The 26784-nt window shown below is 41.8% G+C and overlaps 9 protein-coding genes across 9 annotated transcripts; 5 read left to right on the top strand and 4 right to left on the bottom strand.

The window, feature by feature from the left end:
- Positions 1 to 6: 6 nt before the first annotated feature.
- I206_106038 (uncharacterized protein) lies at positions 7 to 1124 on the bottom strand (the record flags this gene model as incomplete). Its single annotated transcript, XM_019156590.1, has 4 exons — positions 7 to 396; positions 513 to 620; positions 743 to 821; positions 970 to 1124. The coding sequence occupies 4 exons, from the start codon at positions 1122 to 1124 to the stop codon at positions 7 to 9; spliced, it is 732 nt and encodes a 243-aa protein (XP_019010392.1).
- Positions 1125 to 1524: 400 nt separating this feature from the next.
- I206_106037 (uncharacterized protein) lies at positions 1525 to 4154 on the bottom strand (the record flags this gene model as incomplete). The annotated part of the gene is made up of 4 exons (XM_019156589.1): positions 1525 to 1710; positions 1806 to 2064; positions 2140 to 2281; positions 2351 to 4154. 4 exons carry the CDS (start codon positions 4152 to 4154, stop codon positions 1525 to 1527), a joined length of 2391 nt encoding a protein of 796 aa, XP_019010391.1.
- A 1833-nt stretch (positions 4155 to 5987) lies between these two features.
- On the top strand, positions 5988 to 7655 carry I206_106036 (uncharacterized protein; the record flags this gene model as incomplete). The annotated part of the gene is made up of 3 exons (XM_019156588.1): positions 5988 to 6268; positions 6327 to 7008; positions 7062 to 7655. 3 exons carry the CDS (start codon positions 5988 to 5990, stop codon positions 7653 to 7655), a joined length of 1557 nt encoding a protein of 518 aa, XP_019010390.1.
- A 219-nt stretch (positions 7656 to 7874) lies between these two features.
- Positions 7875 to 9527, top strand: I206_106035 (uncharacterized protein; the record flags this gene model as incomplete). The annotated part of the gene is made up of 3 exons (XM_019156587.1): positions 7875 to 8155; positions 8213 to 8912; positions 8997 to 9527. The coding sequence occupies 3 exons, from the start codon at positions 7875 to 7877 to the stop codon at positions 9525 to 9527; spliced, it is 1512 nt and encodes a 503-aa protein (XP_019010389.1).
- Positions 9528 to 9997: 470 nt separating this feature from the next.
- Positions 9998 to 11570, top strand: I206_106034 (uncharacterized protein; the record flags this gene model as incomplete). Its single annotated transcript, XM_019156586.1, has 3 exons — positions 9998 to 10302; positions 10356 to 11067; positions 11130 to 11570. The coding sequence occupies 3 exons, from the start codon at positions 9998 to 10000 to the stop codon at positions 11568 to 11570; spliced, it is 1458 nt and encodes a 485-aa protein (XP_019010388.1).
- A 2852-nt stretch (positions 11571 to 14422) lies between these two features.
- I206_106033 (uncharacterized protein) lies at positions 14423 to 17814 on the bottom strand (the record flags this gene model as incomplete). The annotated part of the gene is made up of 13 exons (XM_070203228.1): positions 14423 to 14530; positions 14597 to 14695; positions 14752 to 14822; positions 14891 to 15138; positions 15207 to 15268; positions 15332 to 15924; positions 15985 to 16512; positions 16593 to 16755; positions 16809 to 16868; positions 16924 to 16952; positions 17018 to 17203; positions 17281 to 17344; positions 17413 to 17814. The coding sequence occupies 13 exons, from the start codon at positions 17812 to 17814 to the stop codon at positions 14423 to 14425; spliced, it is 2613 nt and encodes an 870-aa protein (XP_070059329.1).
- Positions 17815 to 18839: 1025 nt separating this feature from the next.
- I206_106032 (uncharacterized protein) lies at positions 18840 to 20436 on the top strand (the record flags this gene model as incomplete). Its single annotated transcript, XM_019156584.1, has 3 exons — positions 18840 to 19198; positions 19279 to 19900; positions 19966 to 20436. 3 exons carry the CDS (start codon positions 18840 to 18842, stop codon positions 20434 to 20436), a joined length of 1452 nt encoding a protein of 483 aa, XP_019010386.1.
- Positions 20437 to 20964: 528 nt separating this feature from the next.
- Positions 20965 to 25091, top strand: I206_106031 (uncharacterized protein; the record flags this gene model as incomplete). Its single annotated transcript, XM_019156583.1, has 15 exons — positions 20965 to 21383; positions 21449 to 21539; positions 21597 to 21738; positions 21804 to 22060; positions 22123 to 22804; positions 22878 to 22981; positions 23045 to 23137; positions 23211 to 23338; positions 23394 to 23634; positions 23704 to 23814; positions 23882 to 23959; positions 24028 to 24147; positions 24265 to 24477; positions 24575 to 24674; positions 24769 to 25091. 15 exons carry the CDS (start codon positions 20965 to 20967, stop codon positions 25089 to 25091), a joined length of 3102 nt encoding a protein of 1033 aa, XP_019010385.1.
- A 179-nt stretch (positions 25092 to 25270) lies between these two features.
- I206_106030 (uncharacterized protein) lies at positions 25271 to 25972 on the bottom strand (the record flags this gene model as incomplete). Its single annotated transcript, XM_019156582.1, has 1 exon — positions 25271 to 25972. The coding sequence occupies one exon, from the start codon at positions 25970 to 25972 to the stop codon at positions 25271 to 25273; it is 702 nt and encodes a 233-aa protein (XP_019010384.1).
- Between the last annotated feature and the right edge of the window lie 812 nt (positions 25973 to 26784).

The following is a 26784-nucleotide window of genomic DNA, read 5'->3' as shown; positions in this document are numbered from 1 at the left end:
AATTACTCACTCGTCAATTTGCCAAGCTTGTTCCCAATATTTAACATCAATTTTCAATCCTGATTTTTCACCTTCTTCTTTTACTCTTGTATCTAATTCTAAACCTTTTCTAACTAAACCTAAATCACCTTTTCTCATTCTTAATAAAGGGCAAAAATCATTTCCACCATCTCCTACATAAACAATTTTATCAAAAGAATCTTTTCCACCATGAGAAGATAAATAAGAATCTAATTCATCACCTTTACACATATTTGCTAAACATCCTACACTACATCCATGAGGTGGTTCTGTTGATGGTAATCTTCTTCCAATTATTAAATGATCAGGTGCATCAGGATTCCAATGAGCTGGGTTTGTGATTATATCGGCGAACAAGTTGGAAAGATTGTGTTTCTATGGCAAGTCTCATTTTAGCATCAATTTGATTCAATAGAAGCGGACATATTTAACGACGCTATTACAGCCCTTGGTCGAGAGAAAAGAAACAGGTGATGGAATTTGAAACTCACCTCAAGAATAGTACCGATGTAGACTTCGTTAGAATTAGATAAACATAAGAAAGTAGTATCTTTCGATCGAGATTGTAAAGCAGTAACAGCTCGCTTCATGGCGGGATGCTATTCAAATCAGTCATATGTCGTGAGCTTGATCCTTCGCCATAAACGCAGAGAGCGGAAAGAGTGAAGTATATTGGAAATCGCATGAAGGTATAATGAGAATTGATTTTGGCGTAACTAACGAAAGGTAATATCCTCAAAGCTTCAAGGATATCTTCCTTTTTGAATCCCTTCTCGTAAAGATCTGTCATCGTATCGTTGCTAAAGGAAGGAAACTTGTTAGCTATGTGAAAACCCCTACACTTCTTAACACTCCTTTACACATCTCCTTCTTCCACTCGTCCGTGTCCTTTTCTTCACACTCGTACTATCCATTTTTTACATTTAATGAAGTTGTTGAAGCACTCACACTACATCAGGTGTACATTGCATACCAGATCCAGCAGATTTACGAGATTGTAATAATCTTCTTAATTCAGTTGAGAGAACTTCGAATACCCATCTATCTGTATCTTGATCGACAAATGACCAATCGAAATCAAATACAATAAGTTGTTTTCCCATCTTGATTAATGATAAGAGAAAAAATGCGATTTATATACAAATAGATATATTGACTTTGATGATTTTCGCGAAGAAGATGAACGTTTATCATTTCATGATATCTTTCAAAAGTCGGAGGAAAAAAGTCAAAACTCCCAAACATTTCGGTTCAGGCACGATTTTGTAAAGGCCGAGTCAAATCAATTTTGGTGATCAAATCTTGATGTACACTTTACTTCTTTGCATTGGCAAAATCAGGTATGTAATAATGCATACCCTGTTCAAAAATGTCCAATATGACCTTCAAGGTCTTTATATACCAAAATGATAAGGTATGAAATTATATGAATTTATCTACATAATATACGTTTCATATGAGTACTATCCGTTTTTGTACTCCGTCGAAATTTTGAAAGTCCAACTATAAACCTAAACCTGATCTAACAGCATCTGTAAGAGGCCAAGAAGATCCAGTCCAATCTCCATCTATTGAGAATACGTTACATCCTCTCAGTCCTACTTGTGCAGCGAATTGACCTTTCAAGTTCATCGAGACAGTATCATCGTATGTTACAATTTGATCCGAGTAAGTTGATTTCAACCAAGGCTAGAAATATTGAATAGTATCAGCGTCATTTCTTTGGAGCTCGATCGAAACAATATAGAGACTCGTGGTCTGAGGGCTGAAAGAAGAGCACTCACTGTACTTGAGCAACTATCCCAATACCTTGTAAATCCTCCCGTACCAACGTATTCACCGTCAACCAATTTCAAAGCACCTTGAGAGATCAACTCTTCAAACATGATCTGACCATCAGATGATCCTCCATTATCGTTATATACTGTGACTTTGGAAGCTCTACCCTCATTCCTTGCAGAATTTTTATGAGGTGGTTGAGGGAATGCAGAACGTTTCTTTTGTTTAAGTGAAGTGGCAGAAGATTGTTGTAGATATCCGTAGCTATCGCAAGTCGACAAAACAAATTAGCTCAAATATGCTTCGCGTATAATAGCTCAGACTATTTACAATACTCACGCTGGTACACCCAAAGTGATTTGATTTGCTGGCATACCGGCACCAGTCCATGAAGACACGGCGGCATAAGCATTGGCCAGAGGTTGAGTCGAATTTCCACAGGCATCGGAAAGTGGTGCGTTAGGTCCAGGGTCCGAAGAAGCTATCGTATCTCGAAATCAGCATAAAGACTTTAATAACAGTGTAGGAATGTTAGAAATAGTTTACTTACATCCCCAAATATCGTAATTCATGATCAAGATCCAATCAATGACTTTAGCGAATTCAGATACATCTGACATTGGATTACCATTTGAATCTGCGAAGGGCCAAACTTGAGTTGCAGTAGTGATTATAGCTCCAGAAGGAAGAGCAGCTCTTAATTCTTGTAAGAAAAGTAGGAAATTTGCTGAATCATCACTTGAAATTGCATTTCCATCTGCACCTGTAGTTCCAGGATATTCCCAATCAATATCAATACCATCTAAATTATAAGCATTATATGCAGCTAAAATATTAGAAACGAAAGTTGATCTTGAATTTGAATTACCACAAATTGTTGAGAAATAAGCTGAACCTGTCCAACCTCCAATTGATAATTTTACTCTTTTTCCATTAGAATGTCCAGCAGTTACTAATCTTTTTAAAAGATCTTCTGAATCATCTTGTGTAAATTCTAAATTATTATCAGAAGTAGGTAAAGCGAAAGCGAAATCAACTACGTCAAATCTTGACCAATCTACTTGTTCTGGAGATAAATGACTAGAAGCCCAATCTGGATAATAAGCTGCCATAATTGTTGAACCTATAGGATCTAATCCGCTACTTGACGAAGCAGATGCAGAAACTGAAGTAGAAGTAGAAGTGACTGAAGCAGTTGCGGAGATGTTCAGGGTGTCGGACACAGAGATTGTAGAAGAAGGGTCGAAAGAGGAAGTCAAAGATTCCGATAATGTAAGGTCGGAAGAAGTGGAAGAAGCGAAATCAGAAGTCAAAGTTGAGGTCATATTGGGCCATATGGTTGAAGAAGCGGTCAAAGACTGAGTCGAAGTTGCTGTGACAATTTCAGTCTCATTCAATCTCAAGGACCCCGTCTCACTAGCTGTCTGACTAGCGCTTTCACTATCTGTGGCAGAAGCGGTCTCGACATCTGTGATAGAGGCCGTTTCTGTTGAGGAAGTCGAAGAGGAGGTTCGGGAAGCGCTATGCGAATGGGAAGTCGCCGAGACTGAGGATGAGGAATCGGAGATGCTACTCGACGAGGAGCTCGATTCTTCTCTGATTGAAGAGGAAGAGCTCAACGATGTCGAAGCCGATTGTGATCCTGAGTGAGAGCTCGAGCTAAATTCCGAATCCGTTATTTTGCTTTCTAATGCCGAAACTGACGCCGAAGCAGTGATTGAAGGGGACAAGGAGGAAATAGGTATGTCGGATGGGTAGATCGAGGTGTGGGATGAGTGAGATGAGCTTGCACCTATCGTAGAAGATGCCAAAGATGAGATGAAGGATGCAGATGGGAAGTCGGAGATGTAGCTTTCTGAGGGTAAGGCGGATCCGTCATACATTGAGGAAGAAGCTGAACCGGAACCTATTGATGAGGCTGCGCTTGAAGCTGAAGGTGTGATCGCGGACGAGTGAACATGAGAGGAAGAGGTCGCTTCGATCGATTCTGACCCTATGCTTGCGCTTGCGCTTGTTGAGCTTGCAGATTGAATGCTTGGACTCTCCGACGTTACACTAGCACTAGAGCTCACTGAGCTGGAAGTGCTTTCTCCATCTGATCCTGATCCACCTCCAACTCCTGGCGCAGTGACTACTACTTGTTCAGTAGGTTGTACCCATACTGTATGTGTCGCTGTACGCTGAACAACGACAGTAGTGGTCGCTGTGATTGGCATTAACCTCTCATCCAGATGAGGGTGTTGCCTTGGATTTCTAGGTAAATTCCTATGTTGTGCTGAAACGGATGAGGATGGGGAGAAAAGGAATGACAATGCGAAAAGGAAAGAAGAAGGTCTAGTGAGCGGATGATGCATCTTGTTCAACTTTCTTCGTTGCAGATTAGAGCCAACCAGAGCTATAGTAATGATCTAAGAATGTTCAAGAGCCGGTCTTGAGAATAATGCGATTTTCGACAGATCTACTGTTATTATCGTTTTCGAGTGATTATAAGCGAATGTGTTGCCCTCTGGGCTTGGATTAGCTGAAGTCGAACGAGCCACGAGACAATGATGGAAGAGAGAGATGATGATGGGAGGTAGAGGATGAAGAGTATTGAACAAAAGAACGCGATGAAGTTTCAATTTTCGTTTCGAGTTGTCCGAGTCTGACGATACTGCTATTCCTCAGAACACTGGACTAGCAATAGCTTGCCCGCAGGTTCTATTCTTTCCACTCTTTTTATCAGGGTAAGATGGAAGTTTGCTAATTCTGCTTGACTGTGTATGGAGGCGCCAAGTGACGTGTGGAGGTGGTCTTGTCCCGTACACTGAAGCCAAAAAGTATATCGATTTAGTAGGAAAAATGGCTCTTCAGTACGCAGCGACAACCATCCGATGGCTTAATCGGAATTTCCATAAACCCTTGCTTTCCCTTCTCAGCTGGTCTACTGATAGTGCTTTCCATTTTTACATCCTGAAAATCTAATTTCGTTCTTTCTCAAGTAGGGATTTCTAGTAGTGGAAATGATGATTTACTGTGAAATAAAGAAGACTTAATGATGTAAGGATGGCTGGTAATGATCTGAACCCCGACAATTGAGCCATTTCACTTTTTCACCATTTGGATCGGAAAGTTGCCGATTTGTTTGGTTCCACTTGAATTAGGCACTTCCGGTCAGAACGTTAGAAAAACTATCTCGCGACATTTGTTGATGTATATTACTATACAGTGCATATTCATATTATCTTGTACACATACTTCTCAAACAAATACTTTCCATCTCAGCTTTACTACCCTACACAAAGACCGAGTGCTACATATCTTTCAAATTATCGTCTGAAGGTCTAGAAGGTCTATAGTGACGTCTCTACCACGCTACTGATCGGTGTTGTTTGGCCTAGATCAAGATTATCTGTAGGGGGAACGTCATATTCTCGGACTGTCCAACCTTCCTTGTCTTCTAAGGTATTACCGATATCGATTTTCATTTGACATTGTCGTTTACTAGCAATAAAACGTGCCTCACCGCCCTGGAGCAAGCGATCAATTTCGAAAGTTGTAGAGGTAATTCATCCTTGGAAGGCCCCGTACTCGTCTCAAGGCTCAGACGATTCAGATTAAGGAGCGTGGAATCAATAGCAGTATGCCAACTAGATTCTAATTGTCTCATGTACGGACTAACATCATGACGACCCCAAGGTGCTCCCGTAAGTACTTGGCGTTTCATGAATATTCCCTCAACAAGCGCTTTGCATTTTGAAGTGTAAACGGTTTTCACATCGTTGAACATTCTGGATTTGGACGTATCATATGTGATCCTATCGGCGATTGACCCATTCCACTTGATTTTCCCATTGGAAAACGAAGAAAGGCTCGAATGGCACCAAAATTGGTTGTGTTAACGCTGAAACCACAACTCCTGATGAGCCGTCTATACCGGACGCTCCAACGATGATGACGTACTGTATTGACCATCACTGCCTAGTGTTACACCTTCCTTTGACCGCGTTTTCCTTTAAAGCTATGAGACAATGGATTAGGCTAGTGCGTCGCACTCGTTTTGACAAGCTCATGGCCAACGACTCCCTAATGGTCGAGAATGGTATAGTCAGGCAACACTCATTATTGATCTCTTTGTCTCTTCTGCTTATTTGATAAAGATTCAGTCGGCAATCAGCAGCAACGATCGTTCAAATATTTGGGGCATCATGCCAACACTACTTGACTTGGAGGACGATACAATTCGACTCGTCGCTCATTATACTAACAAAGACGTCTATATCCCTCTCCCGTCATACGGACCATACTGGCAGAATTTCAAATCAGACATCAATGGCAAAGTCAGTCGAGACCTTTTGGCTTTTAGAGCGACTTGTAAGAGGATACATGGTCTAGCTAAATTAGAAGGACTTCACTTGGATGTTCAATCTTTTCCCAAAATGATGAAGTGGTCAACGGACGCTCCTAGAGAAGTGGAAAAAGCAGTAAGGTGCGTGGCGAAGAAATGTTCCAACCTAACGTTCAGCTGAATTTTGGTTCTATGATAGACGACTTCGAATATGTATGCCAGGGTCTGGAGGATGTAAAGTTATTACCGTATTTTCAACCTTGACCAACTTCTTACATCGATTCGATAATCTAGAAGAACTAGTCATTACTGATTCAGGCGGTTGTCATCATTCATACGGATTCGGAGGGGAATCGGCTCCTCGTGAGCCCAAATTACCTCTCTATCCGTTTTTGGCGAATCTTAGATCATTAGCTGTGCAAGTTTCTTGCCCTATATGTGCCCAAGAAATACCTGAAGTACTCCTTCCAGCTGCTCCTAAGATACAACATCTCAAATCTGGGGTGATAAGTAGACTTCCCCCTTTGACGAGCCCAATCCAAGTCCCAATGGTCTTCCCAACACCTACCCATCCCTTTGACGCTATCAATCGTATCAAGACCGAGTGGTGCAAGCGCAACCGCAGAGACGAATTATCTCTAAAAACTTTGCACCTTATCTACCTTGTCCCTCGAGGTTTACAGATCGAAGACCAACTTGGCGCCACGACAAAGAGAACTCTCGAAATACTGCCTCATCTGGAGGAATTCAGTATAACTCGTTTCAATGACAATTATGAGACTATGCAGAGTGGTATCAAACTCAAAGGGAAGAATGTGCATGGGCATTGTTCCTTCAGCTGCGAAGGCCCTTTCATGACTGGCCCTGAAGCAATATCGTTTGTAAGTTTATCAGATTGGGAGATTGATATCACTGACTCCTTTGCACGCATCAGGAGGAAACTCTAGGTGATATATCCTTTCCAACTCGCCTCCAAACCTTTGATCCGGTAATATCCATAAGTATACCCCTCACAAGACCCATTATTGGTAGTGTAGCATCTATCGAAACTACCAGATCAGCTTTCTTCGGTAACAAACAGTGTTCAAATGATCAACAGATCAAGGAGACGGAGAACTACGAAGCCACTTTGAAAAACGCAATGGTGGCCGCTGCTCAAATACTCATTGACAATATACCTTCTTTGACAAGCGGGACATTTTGGGAGAAGGGTACTGAACGGTCAAAGAAAGACTGGAATCTTTGGTCTTGGCAAAAGGTCATGATCAATGGAGTATCAAGGCCTGTCATAGCGAATAAACCGGATATCATGACGAAGGCATTCGTTTCCTCGCACTCATTTAACATGTCGAGAGAAAATATGGTTGGAAGAACAAATTTGGGAATGGCTATGATGGCGTTGGATTATGATGTTGAAGGGCTAGAAGGAGAACAAGAAGGTGAGGATAACAGCGACGGGGAAGAGGATGTAAATGTGGAACTGGTTGATGGAGCTTTTTGGCAAATCGACTATAGTGTTGCTCCATAAATTGGATCGATTGCTCCCTTCCTCAAGTGTCATATCAATGTGTCCAGTATGTATGAAGTGTTTTGAGAATGCATGCGAGACCATCGATCATCACGTGATACGCAGTAACAACCACCTCCACTTGGGGTCGCTAGCTAGAGTAACTCGTAAACATGATATTCCTTATTGCCAATGAGTTCTCATAAGACCTCTGAAAAAGCAATAACCTAATTTTAGAAGATGCCGACTAGGTTACTTGACCTAAGTGACGAAATACTCGCTCACATAGCACATTTTGTCAACAATGATACCAGCATTCCCTTCCCAGCTTTCACACCTCATTGGGCGAATTTCCCTGTTGCTGTCGAATCCAGTAATCGTGATCAACTTCGATTTCGCGCTACTTGCCGACGTATAAGGTCGTTATACAGACTACAAGGACTGCACCTTGTAGTCAAGTCATGGGGGATATTGGAACAATGGTGTCATCAAGTTCCAGACAGCGTGATCAACGGGATGCGGTGAGTTCATGACAAAGTATTTCGCAATCGAAGGATAACCCTCTTCTCTGAATGTAGGAGGATCGTAATCGATATCAAACCATTCAATGAGACCGAAAGTACATCAGATCAAGTAGATGGAGAGATGTTAAGCATGTGGTCGATCTTCATTACATTCTTATCTCAGTTTACTTCTTTAGAAGAGTTGATAATTCTCAATACACCATTTTGTCAACATGATATCGAAAATCTTCAAATAACATCAAGAACTCTAGATCTTCCTACATTCGATTATCTTCCTACTCTCAAATCTCTTGGATTTCAAATAAAATGTAGATTTTGCGCCAATTATATACCTAGACTATTCATTCCAGCTGCTCCTAAACTGCTGCACCTGAAGACGATTTGCCCCACTAAAATCGGTGCGATGATTACAAATATAATCAAGACCTGGTCTAGCATTCATCCTGATAAGACTCACCCGCTTCGTTCGCTATATTACCGTTTGAATGAAGATGCTGATCTAAACGAAGAGTTAAGCGAAATAAATGAAACGTTTCCCTTACTTGAAGAATTATATTTCAGCGCTCATGGATCTTGCAATCATGGATTTCACGATTCTTCCACCGCAAAAAGCGAAGCGCCTATGATCATTGCAAAATCTGATTCACTCGTCGTTCCAGATAAATGGGCTTTTGAATGGCATGGTGTACTGGATTTTGAATTGATTTTATTTCCCCGATTCCCAGGGCGTTGTACGTATACCCCTTGTGACTTTGTGAGTTGTTTTCTTTCGTATTTCCACAACTTTTAACCGAGCTATGCGCAATAGTTAATGGCTAATGGTTCACTCTTGATTTAGCTCGATTTCGTTGAGAAACTTGGAGTATATCGTAATCTTCGCAAAATGGACTGTTCAATAAATTTTGTTTTGCACTCAGAGCATGGAATGCCAAGTATCTTCATGCCCGCTACCGAACGGGGAAGGCTCGAATACGATAGATTTGTCCGAGCGCAACGCTCCAAGACGATTGCCTATCAAGGCGTTAATATCGATAAACTTAGACGGACAGGAATGACAGAAGCGGCGAGAATCATCATGGATGAAATTCCCACTCTGGAAGAATGCATTTTTTGGACAGAAGTTGAAATTTCTGGACCTTCATTCGAAGTTTGGTCAAAATATACCATCATTCGGAAATACGATGATGAAGGAAAATCAATAGTGGAAGTAGATCCGTATGTAGAGAGATTTCCCGTTCTATGGACAAGTAATGAAGATGGTCAATGTGATACTTTGGATGGCCTTCCAGAATCGGATACTGATGATTCGGAATCAGAAGGTGATGCAGAATCGGATATGTCTGATTCGGAATCAGAGGGTGATCCATGAATATGGTTTCTACGGATAATGGATATTCAAGCCTATTCGCATGGTGTACTTGTATGATTGAAAGGGTTGGGGTACTTAAATGATTGAAAAGGTTGGGGAATATAGGGATACGGCGGAAGTGTTGGAAGACTATGATTTTGTCAACTCAAAGTCTAGATGAGGAATACTTGAAGAATTGGACCCTGCGTTGAGCCCTTCAGCTATTGCGGCGTTAAAGCATACGAGCATATATGCATATATGCAAGAGATGAGGGAAAACAAGACAACAATCAATACAACACACGGACCTAGATGTACTTAGCTGGGACCTCCTGTTCCAGGGTAATATCTTGAAAAAATTGGGTGTGGACGAATCTTTTGCACCTCAAAAGATATATCAAGGCTTACTGTTCTGCTTCTTCTTTTCTTTTCTTTTCTTTTCTTTTCTCTTTTTTTTCTCATGCGCACAACAATCAACATACATACTCAGTATGACTTCAGAATCAAGTATCACCCGAACATCACTTCTCGATCTGGACGATAATTTGTTGCTTCTCATAGTCTCTTTTATCCTTGGCGACAGTGATATTCCTCTACCATCATTCCGTCCTCACATATCAGAGCCTATTGATCTTGGAAACCCTGGTGTTAAAACGCATTATCTCTCATTGAAATCGACATGCAGGAGACTGTATCATCTTGTACCTTATCGCCTCCTGCACGTCCCTTTGTGTTCGTGGCCAGATTTGAAGTGGTGGGACGAGGAGTGCCCGGAAAACGTTTTGAGAGGCATCAGGTGAGTCTTCGGTGTATTCCTAGAACGCGCAGGTCACTGACACGGCTATTTAGGAGAGTAATGATAGATATCGAGGACTTTGAATCCGAATCGGAATCCGAAATACTATCTTGCCAGACAGCTAAATTAGCTAGCAGCACCAAAATCAACATTATCATATATAATTACGTCGTCAGCTTTTTGAACAAACTCACCAATCTTGAAGAGCTATTCATTGGCAGTTTGCCTTTTACTGTCAATTTCGATCACATGGAGGATGACGACTGGCGCAAGCCTTCCTGTTATCCACTATTTCCAGCTCTAAAATCGATCGCCTTCGAGCCAAGACTTTCTGATTATCTTCCTAAAGTTTTCAAATCCTTCATTGCTGCCGCCTCGCACCTTCGACATTTGAAAGTACCCGGAATTTTCACTGTTTGTAATGACTCAATCGTATGGCATACAAGACCTCGTGGCCTACGACAGGACGACTTCGCTGAACTCCCTTATCTCGAAACGCTGCATTTAAGGGTCCACCAGAGGGATAGAATTCGTGTGCTTAGCAATATCACTAAGGGGTATCCAAAGGTATCCAGCCTTAACATAACCCCATGTAAATGGATGGGGTTTTCTGCTGAGCCATCGATTAGACTCGGGGCAAGACAAACTGATGCCTACAGCGATGAATGGATCTTCAAAGAAATAAGAGAGAGGGATATCAATTTGGGTGGGACGATGAGTATATCAGCGGCAGATATGGAGGATTGGAGAGCGGATGATGACTGGGTGAGCTCATATTCCAAATGCCGTTGAAGAGAAGATGGAAAAGACTTAATGAATGTGTTTAGACAGCCTTTTTAGACCCACTTAGTCAATTTCGATATCTCGAAGATTTTGATTGCATCATAGAACTCGTTGTGGCTTATGTTAGTGACTACCAACGAGAGACCGATTGGTATTCATTTGGAAGATACCATACCAATAACAAATGGAAGGAAAAGAATCCCAGATTGCGGACAGGCTGTAAAGATTCCAAGATCCAGCTGTTCTCAGCGATGAGAGCAGCTGCGAGAATCATTTCTGAGAAATGCTCATCTTTGAGAAGGGGATATTTTTGGCAATGGTCCCATGAAGATACGGAAGAGATGTCGGAACGAACGGTTGAGCGATGGTGTTGGACCAAGGAAGAGTCTGGCGAAATAAAGATTGTACCGTGGTCGGAAGAGATACCGTACGAGATGACACTCAAGTGCGGCCGTGACCTACTGAGGACATGGAAGGGGGACTAATCGTAAATCGAAGATTGCGAGAGTCGGTGTACATGGCGTTTAGGTTCCGTATCTTCTGTATATAGTTTTGATATATATTCTGGATTTGCTGAAACACTTTGTCCTCGTATGCCTTCATCACATACAGCAAGCATACTTTGCATGAAAAAGGTTTGCATCGTTTGACTTGATAAGAGCGGAATGGAAATTGACCCCGACGCTCGGATCTCCTCAACAGCTTGGACCAACATTATACATCAATTGAATACTCACTGTCCACTTTTATTCCCACGAATGACTCTTGAAATCCTCTTCCTTCTTTTCCTTCTTCTTCTTCTCATTCTCACCTTTTGCACTTCATTCGCCCCGTTAAATCGATTAACAAGCAATTATCATGCTCACAAATATACTTGATCTCAGCGCTGAGACAATCCTTAACATCGCTTATTTCTTGCATGGTGATAACGAAATTGATTTACCTTCCTTCAGCCCACATTGGGCTAATTTTGCTCATGACGTCGATCCATCAGTTCAAAAAGACTATTTTTCCTTCCGATCAACATGCAAAAGAGTCAAAGATCTCTTACCCATGAAGCAACTTCACATAGTTTTCACGAAATGGTCTACTATTCAGAGATGGAAGATGAGTTGCCCTGATACAGTTTTGCACGGCGTCAAGTGAGTGTCCTCGTTCCTCGCAGGCTTTGTTGATCCAACTGATCGATATCGACTTGACACAAGACGAGTCAAAATAGATATACTCCCAAAGACACAGCCCCCTCAACCACAACGTAGTCATTCAAACCCCAAGGATTATTCCATCGTTGATATATGGTCAACCCTCACGAGCTTTCTAGAAGATCTCACACAATTGGAAGAGCTGATTATCGTTGAGACTCCCCTTTGCAAGCACGGCTTAGATATGTCACTCGGAGATATACGACTCCCATCTCGTGATTTCCTCGGTAAACTCAAATCTCTGGCGTTCGAATGCAAGTGCTTCCAATGCTCAGCATTGCTGCCAATTCTATTCATACCCGTCTCGCCCAAGATCAAGCACCTGAAACTCTGGCTTGAACATGAGGAGGACTACCCTTTCCACCCTATAAGCGACTCATGGGCGTCACGACACCATGAGTCGAGCCACCTGCCCCTTGAAACGGTATATATGAAGGACACCTCGCTGTTCGGCAACGCGCACGTGCTTACAAAGATAAAACGAGGATGCCCAAGCCTGCGACATGTATGTGTGTCAGGCCACAAGTACACTGGATCAGTATCCACCACGAAGATAGGGGCCAAGCCGTGCCGGACGGGAGACGACCAGTGGATGTTCAGGATTTTATGGGAAGAAGCTCGGGAGAGAACTTCTCTTGGATATCTAAGCGAACAGATCATAGAAGCTTGTTGGAAAAACGGACATTCTTGGCTGGTTAGTGGACCAACTTGACGTTCTCGGAATTAGGTCACGCGCTCTAACTACCCAGCCGTTGTTGACAGTCAGATCAGCTTGAGAAACTCGGCGAATACGAGCATCTTGAACGGATGGATCTGTATCTCGAGCTGTCCATTCCGCCACGATACACTTCATCGTCAAGTTACCTTCCGGCCACTAAGCGATCTACCTACGACCGTAATCGTCTGATGCACCCCCACACTTCTATACCAACCGCCGAGGAACAATTCTTCTCGGCAATGCACGCCGCAGCCACATTTTTGGGTTTAAAAATCCCGTCACTTCGTGAAGGCTACTTTTGGCAATATCCTGATGCAGATCGAGCTAAGGGACTCGCTTCGCGACATCTGAAATGGCGGAGATGGACTTGGACTCGGCTAAACGAACATGCTGAGATTCACTTGTCACGGCACTACGAAGAATTCCCGGTTGACTGGACTAACAATTATGATGGGTCCGAGAATCGGTGGGAGTGAAAATGAGGTTTCGGTTAAAGATATCGAAACGCTTTGTAGGGATACAGCTTTTCGTTCCCCTTTTGGTTTCCTTTGATCCTCATTTTCAATAATTCTTCATGAAGTCAAGTAACACCATTCAAAACGACTTCGGTGGCTGGACATCAGACGATCATATGATCAGAGAGTTTTCCTCATCCTCCGTTTTCTTCTGGGCTCTTCCGCCTCTTTTCCGCTCGTAGATCAAACGAGACTATACCGCATGTAAATTATAGGTTATTAACAGACTGTGCCCTCATCTTGTTCTGCAGAGATACAAGTGTAATTGGCATCAAACTTATGCAATGAACAAAGCGTATGATATCATACATAATCTCCAAAAAACAGCTACTGCTTGAAACTTTTCAAGCTAATTCTTGACCCGTATAACTCACAGACATACATGTTAGAAGCACTATAGTCCTAACACGTTACAACCACGACCAATGATTCTCATCTTGCTACTAAGCTCCTGTTTGCGTGTTGTTCTCCATTCTCCAGTCTTCGATTGATGATTGAAAAAACCTGAATCAGCAAAATCCTTTTTGTACATACATGCTTTTTTTTGGTACCAAAATGTCATGTCATCTTCGTCATATAGTAGTACCCTTGTTATCGTATGCTGCTGAAGAGTTGTTGACAATACAGTCGGCACGGCTACATGATTCATAAAAAGAAGAAATTCTAAAAGCTATTGTAAACAGAAATCATGGAAGAAAATTATATTATATATATGCAATAAACCCTCCCTCCCCTCGTGTAGGTATACATCTCAATTTGATACATGGTATATTGTTGAACCCTAGTGATTTCGTATTCGATCGTTCTCCTTCCGTGATCACTACATGCCAATCCTTACTTGACTTGCTGAATAAGCGTCATCCACCATGATTCCCTCGCACGTAATCCAGAGTGGCAAGATGTTATCGGATCAAGAAAGATAAGCACAATTGAACAAAACAGGCAATTGTACAGAAATAAAATCCGTATGCGTATCCTGTTGGATTACCATTGATTGAAGCGGACCAAACCTGGAAAGACATCAGCACAATTCCCAATACGAGAAGGAGACGTGTAGCACTGAAGGCTGGACTCACTGCACCGCCGATAATCGGGCCAAAGAACCTCGATGCGGAGACTGTACTTTGAGCTAAACCATTTGCTAATCCAACCACATGTGGTGGAGACATTGCGTTCTTAATTCCGCCGATCAGCTTTTTATACGATGGTGAATTGAATAGCTGAGACTCACAATAAGAACCATAACGGAAGTATAGGCAAAAGTGCTTGCACAATATCTTATAGCTGTTATCAGAGTCAGTCCTGATATAATTTACAAGTCATCAGCTCCATTTTATATGATTTGTCTGACGGTAAGAGGAAGAACCCACCAGTCATGAGCATGAATCCACCTTCCGAATCTGGACTAGCAACTTTGTGCAAGATTGGTAGAGCGAAATATGCTGGAAGATAAAGGGCTGAACCAATCCTGAACATCTGTAAATGGTTGAATTTCCCTAAAGGTGGCCCTAATCTTGGATAAAGATAAAATTGGTAGACAAGTTGACAGCAGCACATTATAGCTACAAGGAAAGAGAAATGCGCGGGGTTCAATCCTAATCCGCCTGATCGATACGGTCTGCAGAGAATAAGTCGATAAGCTGATTTTGACTTCACCATGAGGCCAAAAAGTACAGGAAAGCTTACGTGACTAGGAAAGAAAGGAATACTTGATCGTGAATGGTTCCGTGTAAAGCCACGAGACCGTACTATGCAAACAGAAGTATCAGCTTGATGATGAGGTGTGATCAATCACAGTTTGATTAGCTCACCTGCATGATCATCAGGAATGGAAGCAGGGAGAACGAGCTTGGTTGTTTTTCTGATACGACTTGAGTCCCTCCCGGTGTAGTAGCTAAAGCGGAAGTTGTTGCCGCACCTTCAGATATCACAGCTAATCCACCGGCAGGCTGGCCGGGACGAGTGGTCGGTTGAGGGAAGAAAGGATCTTGACTTTCCGTAGCGGGTGATTCGCCTTCGTAAGCGGCAGTCACGGCTGGTGGAGTCCTCACACCAGTATTAGAAAAGATCGCCGGCATGTGCCCGGAGGAAGTGCTAAATCTCCTTCCACCATGAGATACCGACAATCTATGTCCACCGAATGGTTTATATATCGATGAAGCTCCTGACACGATTCTGGTTGTCCTTCCACTTGGTTTCCTGAAACCCAAAGATCCTCTAGGATCATCCATTGCAGAACCAGGTGAAAGGCCAGGGGAAGGTTGAGGTGTTTCATCTTCGATTGCGTTTTCTTCCTCTGTCAATTCACCTTCTGTCTCGTCTTCGTCGTCAAAGACAGCTGTATCTTGCGCTACAGCGGCAGATACCCACAGATCGTTGATGTTGAATGTGTTCTCCTCATTTGCTGCATTAGCATTTTGTTAATTGTCATTTCATTGCCTTTTTGCCGCAAAACACAGCTCACCCAGCAATAGTTTTTGAGCAAGACCCAAGGCACCATGTGCTCTAGTGTCTTCTTCTGGTTCTTCCTCGTCATCCTCAAGTCTGGGTATAGCGGCTGAAGCTCTTCGAGCAGCCTCCAATGCAGCTCGAGCAGCCAAAGTAGGATGTTTAGATCTAATTCCACCATATCCGTAAGCCGTTCCAAGACTTGCTCTACTGTCTCTTCTGCCATGGGGAGTGGCGGAGAGAGCTGGGTACCCAGCACCGTATGAAGCAGCTTCAGTCTCTCCAGGTGAAAGCGCAGCATTTCGCTTATAGCTAATTGACGGAACTCTTATGGCGGTACGGCTAGATGGTGCGGGTGAAGCAGTTCTGTCGGCAGAGGGTGAGGCCCCGGCAAGAGGTTCATCCTTTTCAACATTCAGAGCAATTCTTGATCCTCCTCTAACACCTCCATCCCAACTCAGGAAACATGCGAGAATAGCTCCCGCAACCAGGATGACACTAGCAATAAGAGTTGGAAGGACATAAGGGAACCCTTTGAATAGATCTGCAACAAAGCTACATCAGCTTTCTGTCTGAGGCTATACGTAGGCAGGAAGAAGAAGGAAATAAAGTATCATCACTTACTGATCTTACTCAAGAAGCTCCCGGGGAAATTGTCGGCTGGACTCTCAAAGACACCACCAATAATTGGACCGATCACTCCTCCGAAACCCCATGAGAAACCTAGTACTGCATATGCACGAGAAGCGTTGGTATCATCTGTCAAATCTCGAATGGATCCTCGGAACTGATGAAACGGATCAGTGAAGGTCACCGTGAGGTTTGTAAAAGGCCACTCACTACACCGACGGCGCCTCCAAATATACCTTGAATAAGTCGGACGCATATAGCCTCAGGCAGCTGTATGCCAATATTAGCGTATCACTAGAAGCAGACCGGGCGAAGCTCCACTCACAGACTCAGAAGTACCGAATATTGTCAGAGCTAATGAGATCGCCCGATCAGTTCCCCAATCGAGACGTAATTGAGCCTTACATCAGAGGACTCACCAATTGCACTACCCAATAAACTAGCAACCATGACCGCTCTTCGACCGTGTCTGTCTGCAATACTACTCCATAGCAACGAAGTAAAGAATTGAGTGATGAAGAAGACTGATACTAAGTTACCAGTCCAAAGTCCGACAGCAGCCTCAGTCTCGCTGTTCTTTTCTCGGCCAGATGAGATGAAGAAGCCTTTCAATCAGGTAGACCCGTCAGTTAGCTGGAGAATACCATGCGTTGCAAATTGCGTTGCAAGTGGGCAACCTCACCTTCTACCATCTTCAGTAAGAAGGGTGTACACAAGTTCGCGGAGAGCAACTCTGACAACATAGCCTGTGGAAAGGGGGAGTTAGCTCAGTCATTAAGTTTCATTCATACAAAGGGGATAATTGAGAACGTACAATACACATGACAATCATAGGTAGGACAGGAAGAGGAGTTGAGTATGCGGGCCTGATTCCAGGTACCAGAGTTGGTAATTTGGGTTGTAAATCCTCTTCATCAGGTAATGGTGAACCAATTTCCAGACCTGGTGTACCTCTGCTCATCCTCCTTCCACCCCTACCGTAACTTGCGAAACTATTCCTCACTGATCTCCTATGACTTCTTGATGCTGCTCTCGGCAAAGTTCCGCCTGCTCTGCCATTGTGAGAGGGTGAACCGTTAGGAGAGTCCAAGTTGAGATTATGAACACGTTGAACAGTCGGAGAAGGGGTATCTGTTGATAAAGCTGAATCGGCCAATAAATCTGTTGCCGTTGGTCTTGGCGGAAGATTAATCTTACTCGGCGGTGTGGCTGTCATCTTGACCACTAGCTTTACGATCAAGCTGTGCCAGCACCTTGGTCAAGGAGTTGAAAGTGGATTGCGATCGAAGGATTGTAGACAGGTAGAGCGGCGATTAATAGTATGATGTGGATCCTACTCAAGTGGTCTACAATACTGAATTTGAGTTTTACTTTACCACGTGGATCGACGCGTATCTTATACGTCGTACGGTGGGGAACCGCGTCGGACCGAAATACCGTAATTTCTCCTCCTAAAACTCTCAGGCTTGTTTACAATTTGCTTTCATATACAACTTCCCGTCAAATCACACAGTCAAGAAGAGATCCTGGCCAACCTCTACAGATGATATGGCTTTGACTGTCTCCTCAACTCGGCGGACGAAGCGGTAAATCCAGGACTAGAAATTCATCGGCGATTCGTCTCCGAGCTAGAACATCGATTGTTCCTAGAACAAAATGATATTCTCGTACGCCAGATTAAAAATGATGATCATCATTTAGCCAATAAATGAGATTCGCGGTGCGGGATCATCATATATGGCGTACGAAATTATCGGTTTGGCGTTCGCAACTCTCACTTTCATAACATCCTGCTCATAAATTGTCTTGAATCGATTACTAAGACTCTTTCTAGAAAGGGTAGTCGTACGTGTCTCTCTGAGATGGTCGGTAATTTCAGAGCTTTTATTACGGAATACTTCTAAGAGATATCTCAGAGTTCAATGACGGCAAACTTCTGAGATTTCAACGGCAAATGGCGTTGAGCGAAAATTAATCATTTTCTCTGCTACATCACCTGTAAAATCGCTCGAACCCTGAACTCAGACAAACTAATCTTGGTTATCTAACCGTTCCTTCCCTATCTCCGGTATTGCCTGTGATAAAATAATTGTTCACGATTTTGATGAAAATATACATATATAAAGAGCAATTTTGGTCGACATCATTCCCCCTTTCCTCATCTTCTCCAAATTCACTTCACTGTGCATACCACCTAGTGCATTAGCATCGAACTATCTGCAAACATAATTTACTGTCATAATGTCAGATATAACCGAGCTTTCCAATCCACTTACATCAGTACGCTTCAAGTCACCCGGCACCGAACCTGGTCCATGTCATTTCCATACACTCACTGATGAATTTATCATCGAAGTTGGAAAATGCCTTCTACCTAATCAAACCAAATCTATACCATCTTGCTATCCTCATTTCGAAAATTATCAACATCCATTTGACCTCAAATTGGATTACAATGATTATTTGTCTTTCCGCGAAGCTTGTTATAAAACATCGTACCTTCTTAAACCTATACAGAAGGATTTGGAGATCGAGATCAAGAGCAAAGCGAGTTTTCAAAAGTGGTTACACGCTCCTCAGGATGTATTGAGCGGTATCATGTGAGTTATGCTTTCCGGTGCGATCTTTTATCGGGTGGATGCAGCTTGAGAATACTGACGACTTTTGAACGTTGTCGCAGTCGTCTTCGTCTAAATGTCAGCTTAGATCCCGAAGACGATTTACCCCAAGTCTCAACAGAATTATGGGATGATTTCATAATACTTTTACAGAAATTACCTAATTTACTTGAATTATATCTCACTGAAACACCATTTTGCTGTCATGGATCTGACGGGCAGAAATGGTTATTTGAGATTCCTGAAGAAACCCATATACTTATAGAAACTTTTGCAATTGAAGTAAAATGTAGATGTTGTGCAGAACATTTAATAAAATTAACAAATTTAATAAATATAAAACATTTAAAATGTACATCAGATGATAGTGTTAACCACGAAAATTTAATTGAACCATATGATTTTTTATTGTCAGTTCCTTTTCTTGAAGATCTAGAAACTTTATATCTAAAATGGTGGGAACTTGATATGTTTGGAGATTGGTCAATTACAACTATCAGAGATGTTTTTCCAGAACTTAAAAAACTATTTTTTTCAACTCATTCTACTGAATTCCCTTATACACTTTGTCAAAGAGTAAAATTAGAAGGTGTTTATGAACCAAATGATGATGAGGATGATGATGGGTGGGGATTCTGGGTAACGCAGGAGGAAGGAACATATCTAGGATTGGGTTCTACTTTGGTATGTTCTTCTAATTGGATTCATCATATATATTATTAATTAACTCCTCTGTTTACTTGATCTAGGAAGAGTTCGCTCACGAATGGTCGATATGTTCTAAAATGCAAGAGGTAGATTATGGATTTCTCCTAGACATATCCCAATATACAACCGATGATACAGAATACACTCCATCTCGAAAAAGAGGTGGACCGCCACCTGAAGAAGAACCTTTAAGTCCTGAACAATCTGATAACAAACAGAAAATCCATCCTGATGAATATACAAGATTGTATAAAGAAGCTATAGTTGCCGCTGCAAAAGCTATGGAAGGTAGCTGGCTTTCTCTTAAAAAGATTCATTTTTGGCAAGACGTAACGGAACGACAAGATTGTCCCACACGAGATTATATAAGATGGACTGCGAATATCGCTTCTGAAGGAAAGATTAGTGTGACCGTCGATCGGCCTCAAAGGATGGATCATGACTTGACTTGGTCAAATGATGGGACTATGCCCGCTAATGTTGAGGGTATATGTGATGGGCGATCTCCTTAGATGCTTCGATCTGATTTTGACCTTTCATATGAAGAGATCCTACTGTGTATACGATAATCTCCCATTTCTGCTGGAATATTGCTCAAAAATAACCAGCTCTTGTAGGCAAATCAAACTCTTAATGTATAGCATATACCCCACAATACGCTATTACTCCGATGTAGCCGTGCTCTGCAACTCGCTACACACTGTCCTCAGACCGCTCTCATATCATTATTCACACACAGAATACTGAGCTAGAGCCTTATGTGTATCGTGCGTGTCATGCTTGTATGCTTTGCTTGATTTCTCAAGTGACTCATATGTGATATGGTCACTCACAATCGAATACCTCGTCTATTACGCCGCGACCAATGATTCACTAATTCAGGGTAATTTACCAAAGCTTCATTCAGGAGTCCCCACACGACGTCAACGTTAATTCTGACTATCATATTCAACCTCTCCTACTAATAGAGAACAACAACATAAAACATAAATTGCAATTCACTTTCTAGCATTGTTAAATCCCTTAGGGCTGACAAAGCAATGTCAACTCGATCACCGCCGACTTCTACATCATCTCCAAAACCAGCCAACATCCCTTTACCTGCGGATGAGGCTGAAGCTGGACCATCTAGGATTTCTTCCATTCTCACTAGACAGTCCAGTGTCTCTACCATATCTTCGAGGAAAGGCAAAGAACGAGCTCTTGATCCTGAACCAGCAACGGATAGTGAAGATGATCGATCGAGTAGTGATGAAGATGATACTTCGAGTGGTGAAGAGCTCGATGATGAGTTGAATGGAGGAGCACAGAAAGATCACAATAATGATGTAAACGGAGACACGCGGGATGAGGATCACTCAAGCGATGAAGATAGTGAGGAGGGGGATTCACAGGGAGATGATGATGAGGAAGGGGAAGAAGCTGACGACGATGAGGACGACGATGACGATGATGAGCCGTGAGTCTTTTCATTTGTTGACGTGTTAAAATACTGTGAGGACTAACGTGGATGTTCCGTGTCAGAGCTCTCAAGTACAGTCGACTGAAAGGCCGTATACCGGAGATATTGGGGAAAGATACAGCTTCTACCATAGCTGTTTCTCCAAGAGTGATAGTGAGCTATGTTGTACACGCCAACAAGTTGTATTTTAGCTCATGCACATGTTGATAGGCGCTCGGAACGCATAATGGAATGGTACATGTTTTGACGTATGAAGGAGCAAAAGTGAACACCTTCAGACCTCATGCAGCTAGTGTGACTTGCTTGAAGATGGATGAAGATAATGACTTCGTAGCTACCGCAAGTGTAGAAGGTAAGCTGTTTGGCTCATTCGTCTGTTGAAGATACCGGATATTCAGCTGATACTGCTAAATGTAGGTCGTGTGGTGATCCATTCTCTAACATCAACTGAATCTTACGCATTTGATTACAAACGTCCAATGAGAGCTATAGCTTTGGAACCTGGATTTGCAAAGAAAAACACCCGTGCATTTGTTTGTGGTGGTTTGGCTGGTAATTTGATCATGCAAGAAAAGGGTTGGTTGGGTTACAAGGAACAAATAATACATTCTGGTGAAGGACCTATTTGGGCCATAGAATGGAGAGGTAATCTGATAGCATGGGCAAACGATCTTGTGAGCATATTGGCTTGAGAATCATGTTGTTTGACCCAGCTAAACTCTGAATACACCTATAGGGTGTTAAGATATACGATACGACTACATCTCAACGGATAGGATACATAGATAGAGGAGCTCACGCACCTCGAGCAGAGATATTCAAGTGCACTTTACAGTGGAAAGATGATCATACACTCATAGTAGGATGGGCGGACCACATCAAGATAGTCAGGGTACGCAATCGAGCAAAATCTCAAACGACAAGCGGTTTACCACCTCTAACAGTTGAGATGACTGCAATATATCAAGTAGATTGTATGATTTCTGGTTTGGCTCAATACAATTCATCATATGTGGTTTTAGCTTATATAGCACCGGATACATATGAAAACGAAGCTACGGATAATCCGGAAGAACAACGTAGAAAAGCGGCTAATCGACCTGAATTACGCCTAATCGACAAAGGGGAAGAAGTCAATGCTGATGCTCTCAGCTTGACAAACTATCATATGTATAGATGTAATGATTATTCTCTTGTTAGATCACAGAGAGAAAATGAAGATGTTTTCTTTGTGATTAGTCCATCTGATGTCATTGTGGTTAGACCAAGGGATGAATTAGATCATATCGATTGGTTAATTGAGAGGGAAAGATATAGTGAAGCATTGGAATCTGCTGAAGAATTAAGGAAGAGACACGGAAATGCGTTAGATGTTAGGTCAATAGGACTGAAGTATATGAATCATCTCTTAGCACAAGGTAAGCTGAACCTCCTTACCTGACTCCCAAAGGCAAAGGCTGTAGGTTAATTTTGATGCGTTATTGCGAATAGGTCAATTTGATCAAACTGCTACCCTCGCCCCGAAAGTCCTGGGTCAAGATTCGGAACTTTGGGAAAAGTGGATATATATCTTTGTTCAACATCACCAACTACCTGTAAGTCCAGTCTCGTCTGCTGTCACAGCATGCTTTACCAACACATCTGACCATTGCTCTCAGGTAATCATACCCTACATCCCGACAAAAGACCCTCAACTAGGTAAACCGGTATACGAGATGGTGTTTGGACACCTTTTGGTCAACGATAGGAAAGTGAGTCGTGGGGTGACTGTGACCTGCATTGCAAGTGTAATTCTTGAAGTTGACGGTGTCATTTGCCAACCAGGAATTGCTCAAGACCATCACGTCCTGGCCTACCGATATATATGACTTGAGTACTGTCATGGGCGCTGTCCAAGGTGAATTGCAAGCTAGTAAAGATGATCCGATACTGTTAGAATGTTTAGCAGAATTGTGAGTAGCAAAACCCCCCTTTTTGAAAAAGCTCTAGCTGAACTAGCCCGCTCAGACATTTAATCAATCGTCAACCTGCTAAAGCACTTCCCTACTTCTTACGACTGCGTCGGCCACACGTATTTGATTTGATTCGAGAACATAATCTCTTCACTGCTGTACAAGATCAAGCCTTATTACTAGTTCAATTTGATCAAGAAAGGGAAGTCCCAGATAATAAAGAAGAAGTGAAAGGTGATAGTAGTAAACATGGCGCAGCAATTGAATTATTGGTGGATCATACGCATTCCATACCTGTGAGTAACACCTTAAACTTCAGCTGAAGTAGTAAAGAGAAGCTGATGCTGGCGTGTTTGTGCTTATAGATCGATAGAGTCGTACAACAGCTGGAGGAGAAGCCAAAATACCTTTACATGTACCTTGATGCGCTTCTCGACAAGGACCCTCAATTCTGTATACCCTACAGCGATAGAATGGTGATTTTCAATTCTACTCAACACCTGTAAACTGCAAGTATACAAGCTGATTTGATGGACATATTAGGTTGAACTATACGCTCAGTATGATCTGGATAGGTTAATGCCGTTTTTGAGAGCCAGCAATTACTATGATTTGGAGAAGGTAAGTCATGGCAGGTCACGTTCTAGCGATGGGACGATAGAGGAAAGTAATCTTATCTATTGTAATAGGCATACGAGATTTGCAAAGAGCGCGACCTTGTGACTGAACTGGTCTTCTTACTTGGGCGAATGGGTAATAACAAGAAAGCTTTGATGTTGATTATCGAGAGACTAGGCGATGTTCAGCGAGTAAGTAGATTTATCGTGACGTCTTGCTGTTCTTCCCCATCATGACCTGCTTTCAACAATCGTCACAATAAATCACGGGTCCTGTTCAGCTGTATTACCTTGCTGACCTCCTACTAGGCAATCGACTTCGCGAAAGAGCAGTCGGATGAAGACCTGTGGGAAGATCTCCTCACATACTCCGAAACTCGACCTTCGTTCATTAGAGCGCTTTTAGAGCATGTAGGAGCAGAGATCAACCCTATCCGACTCATCAGTAGAATCAGGGACGGATTGGAGATTCCAGGACTGAAAGAGGGCGTAGTAAGCGTCTTGACGGGTATGAATTTGCAGGTAAGTGGGCATACTTGTCATATTGATCTTTGCCATTGGCCTTCAAGCAATGATTTCTCATTAAGCGAAGGAATGCTGACATTCTGTTTACAACCAGGTATCCTTGCTTGAAGGGTGTCAACATATACTCAACGGCGATTGCAGTAACTTGGCAGTGGAATTGCAGGCTGCTCAAGTGGGAAGTACGAGATGTTCTCGTGAGTTTTTCTTTCCTCGTATCCCAAAGTCACGATGTTGTGAACATTTTCAATAACAGAGAAGAAGCTGAACTGCCATCGTTCGATAACATAGCTACATCAGAATGTGCTTTATGCCACACCACCCTCTTCATCCCATCAACGAAGTACCCATCACCAGCACTAGTGTTACTTTATCTATGTCAACATTTAGTACATGCTGAATGCGCCTTACCAGAAGATGTTGAATTACCTCTACGTCAAGAAAATCTGAATATATCGTACCTACTTGACGATAAGAAGAAAATTGGAGGTAAAAATTGGAAATCACGTGCAATAGGTGGGAAGTTGGGTTATGCTGCTGCTGTAAGAGTCAGAGTTGGGCGATGTCCTGTTTGTGAAAAAGGGGGAAGGGCACGTGGAGTGAAAGTTGGATAAATAAGAATGACATATAGCTGCATTACAGAGTTCTTATTATTTATTCATAATATGCCCAACATATGACCAGATGCATATGTCGGTATAGACGTGATGAACGGTCATTACAAGCATCATTTACATACATTTTTTATCTGAAACAAATCATCCTATATCGTCCAGCGATGTTTTTATACAATTTATAAAGATAGTGAATCGAAATCCCAAATAGCTGCACCATCTAAACTTATAGCAGGTCCAGCAGATATAATAGAATGTGTAAAACTATCATCATTCTGCCAAAACAAAAAATCAAATAAACCATTTCCCGAGGTCTGTATTTCTGTTGGTTCTGAATTATGATCTTCTCGAATCGGTATATCTAAATCTAATTCATAATTTCCTCTCAAACTCAATAAATTAGTAAATTTTTCGTTTAATCCAATTTGAATTTTTAATATTCTATCAACAGAAGAAGATGTTGAAGAAGTACAAATAGTTGTAAAAATAATTAATAGAAAAGTGAAAATTATAAAAAAAATTGAAATTAAAGTTGATTTAAATTTCTGCTTTTTTTCAATTTGTCTTTGTAAATTTGAATTTGAATTAGGTAAATTAAGATATGAATTTGAAGGTAATGATAATGATGATATTAAATTTAATTTTGATTTTTCATCTTCTTCTTCTTCTTCTTTTTCATCTGAAAAATTCGAAAATGAATGATATGATGAAATTGATGAAGATCTTAATCTTGGTTTTTCTGATTTACTTGATATTTGTTGATTACTCGTATATTGTAATTTACGTGAAGAAGGTAAAGAATTTGTAATTTCAAAATTTGATTTAGTTAATGGTGTAGAAGGTGTTATAATTAATTTTGGTAATGGTGGTGTAGTTGTCATAATTAAATGATAATTCTTTGAAATTTTATATATAAATTTGTATTTAGATGTACTGATTTGTGGTAGTGATGCTTGATAATAGATACTCAAATTGATTATTTGGATGACTGATTATATGAGAACCACATAAAACGATAATCAGTCCCTTATCGACCAGCGAGTTGAGAAGAAGATCTAAGTTATATTGGGATTACGACCAGCGTAAGATAAAGAGTTGATAGTGAGACAGTTGATCAAACTAGCGTTGATCTTGATAAATGGGTGATCAAAAGTCGATTGAACGGAGAAAGATTGACACGCGTTTCTCGATATGATATGATAATGATCAATGATATTTCAAGAAACCTTGGCTGAGATGTACCACTATGTACTGAGTAATGAGTAAGAGGCGTTGTATCAGAACAAGGTATCTCATTCTATTCATCTACGCGTATCGATACTGATTTGACGCGTAATAAGATGGACGGACCCTTTTGTTCTTTTCGGCTTGGTACCTGATTCGCGGATCAATGCGTGTTCCTGAATCCCGATTCTCAAGAAGACGTGTATTCTTGGCATCTTGTCAAACTTCTATTAATATCCCTCAAATATGAACACATTTGATAGTCTCATCATATCTGCGGATGCGGTCGAATCTTCTGAGTCAGCGTTTCTGGAATTCCAGGGCACGTCCAATGATAAAGTTGATCACGACATGCGTCTTCGGACTCTGCTGATCTTTCAGGATCGTTTGCAAAGTCCTTCCTACAGCTAATATTGTGTTTAAGTGGAATCATCAAATAAGGTAACTTCTGCTGATGGTGAATTTGAAA

This window comes from Kwoniella pini, chromosome 8, assembly GCF_000512605.2.
Source record: "Kwoniella pini CBS 10737 chromosome 8, complete sequence".
Lineage (NCBI taxonomy): Eukaryota > Fungi > Basidiomycota > Tremellomycetes > Tremellales > Cryptococcaceae > Kwoniella > Kwoniella pini.
This window is presented reverse-complemented; position numbering and strand designations above follow the sequence as displayed.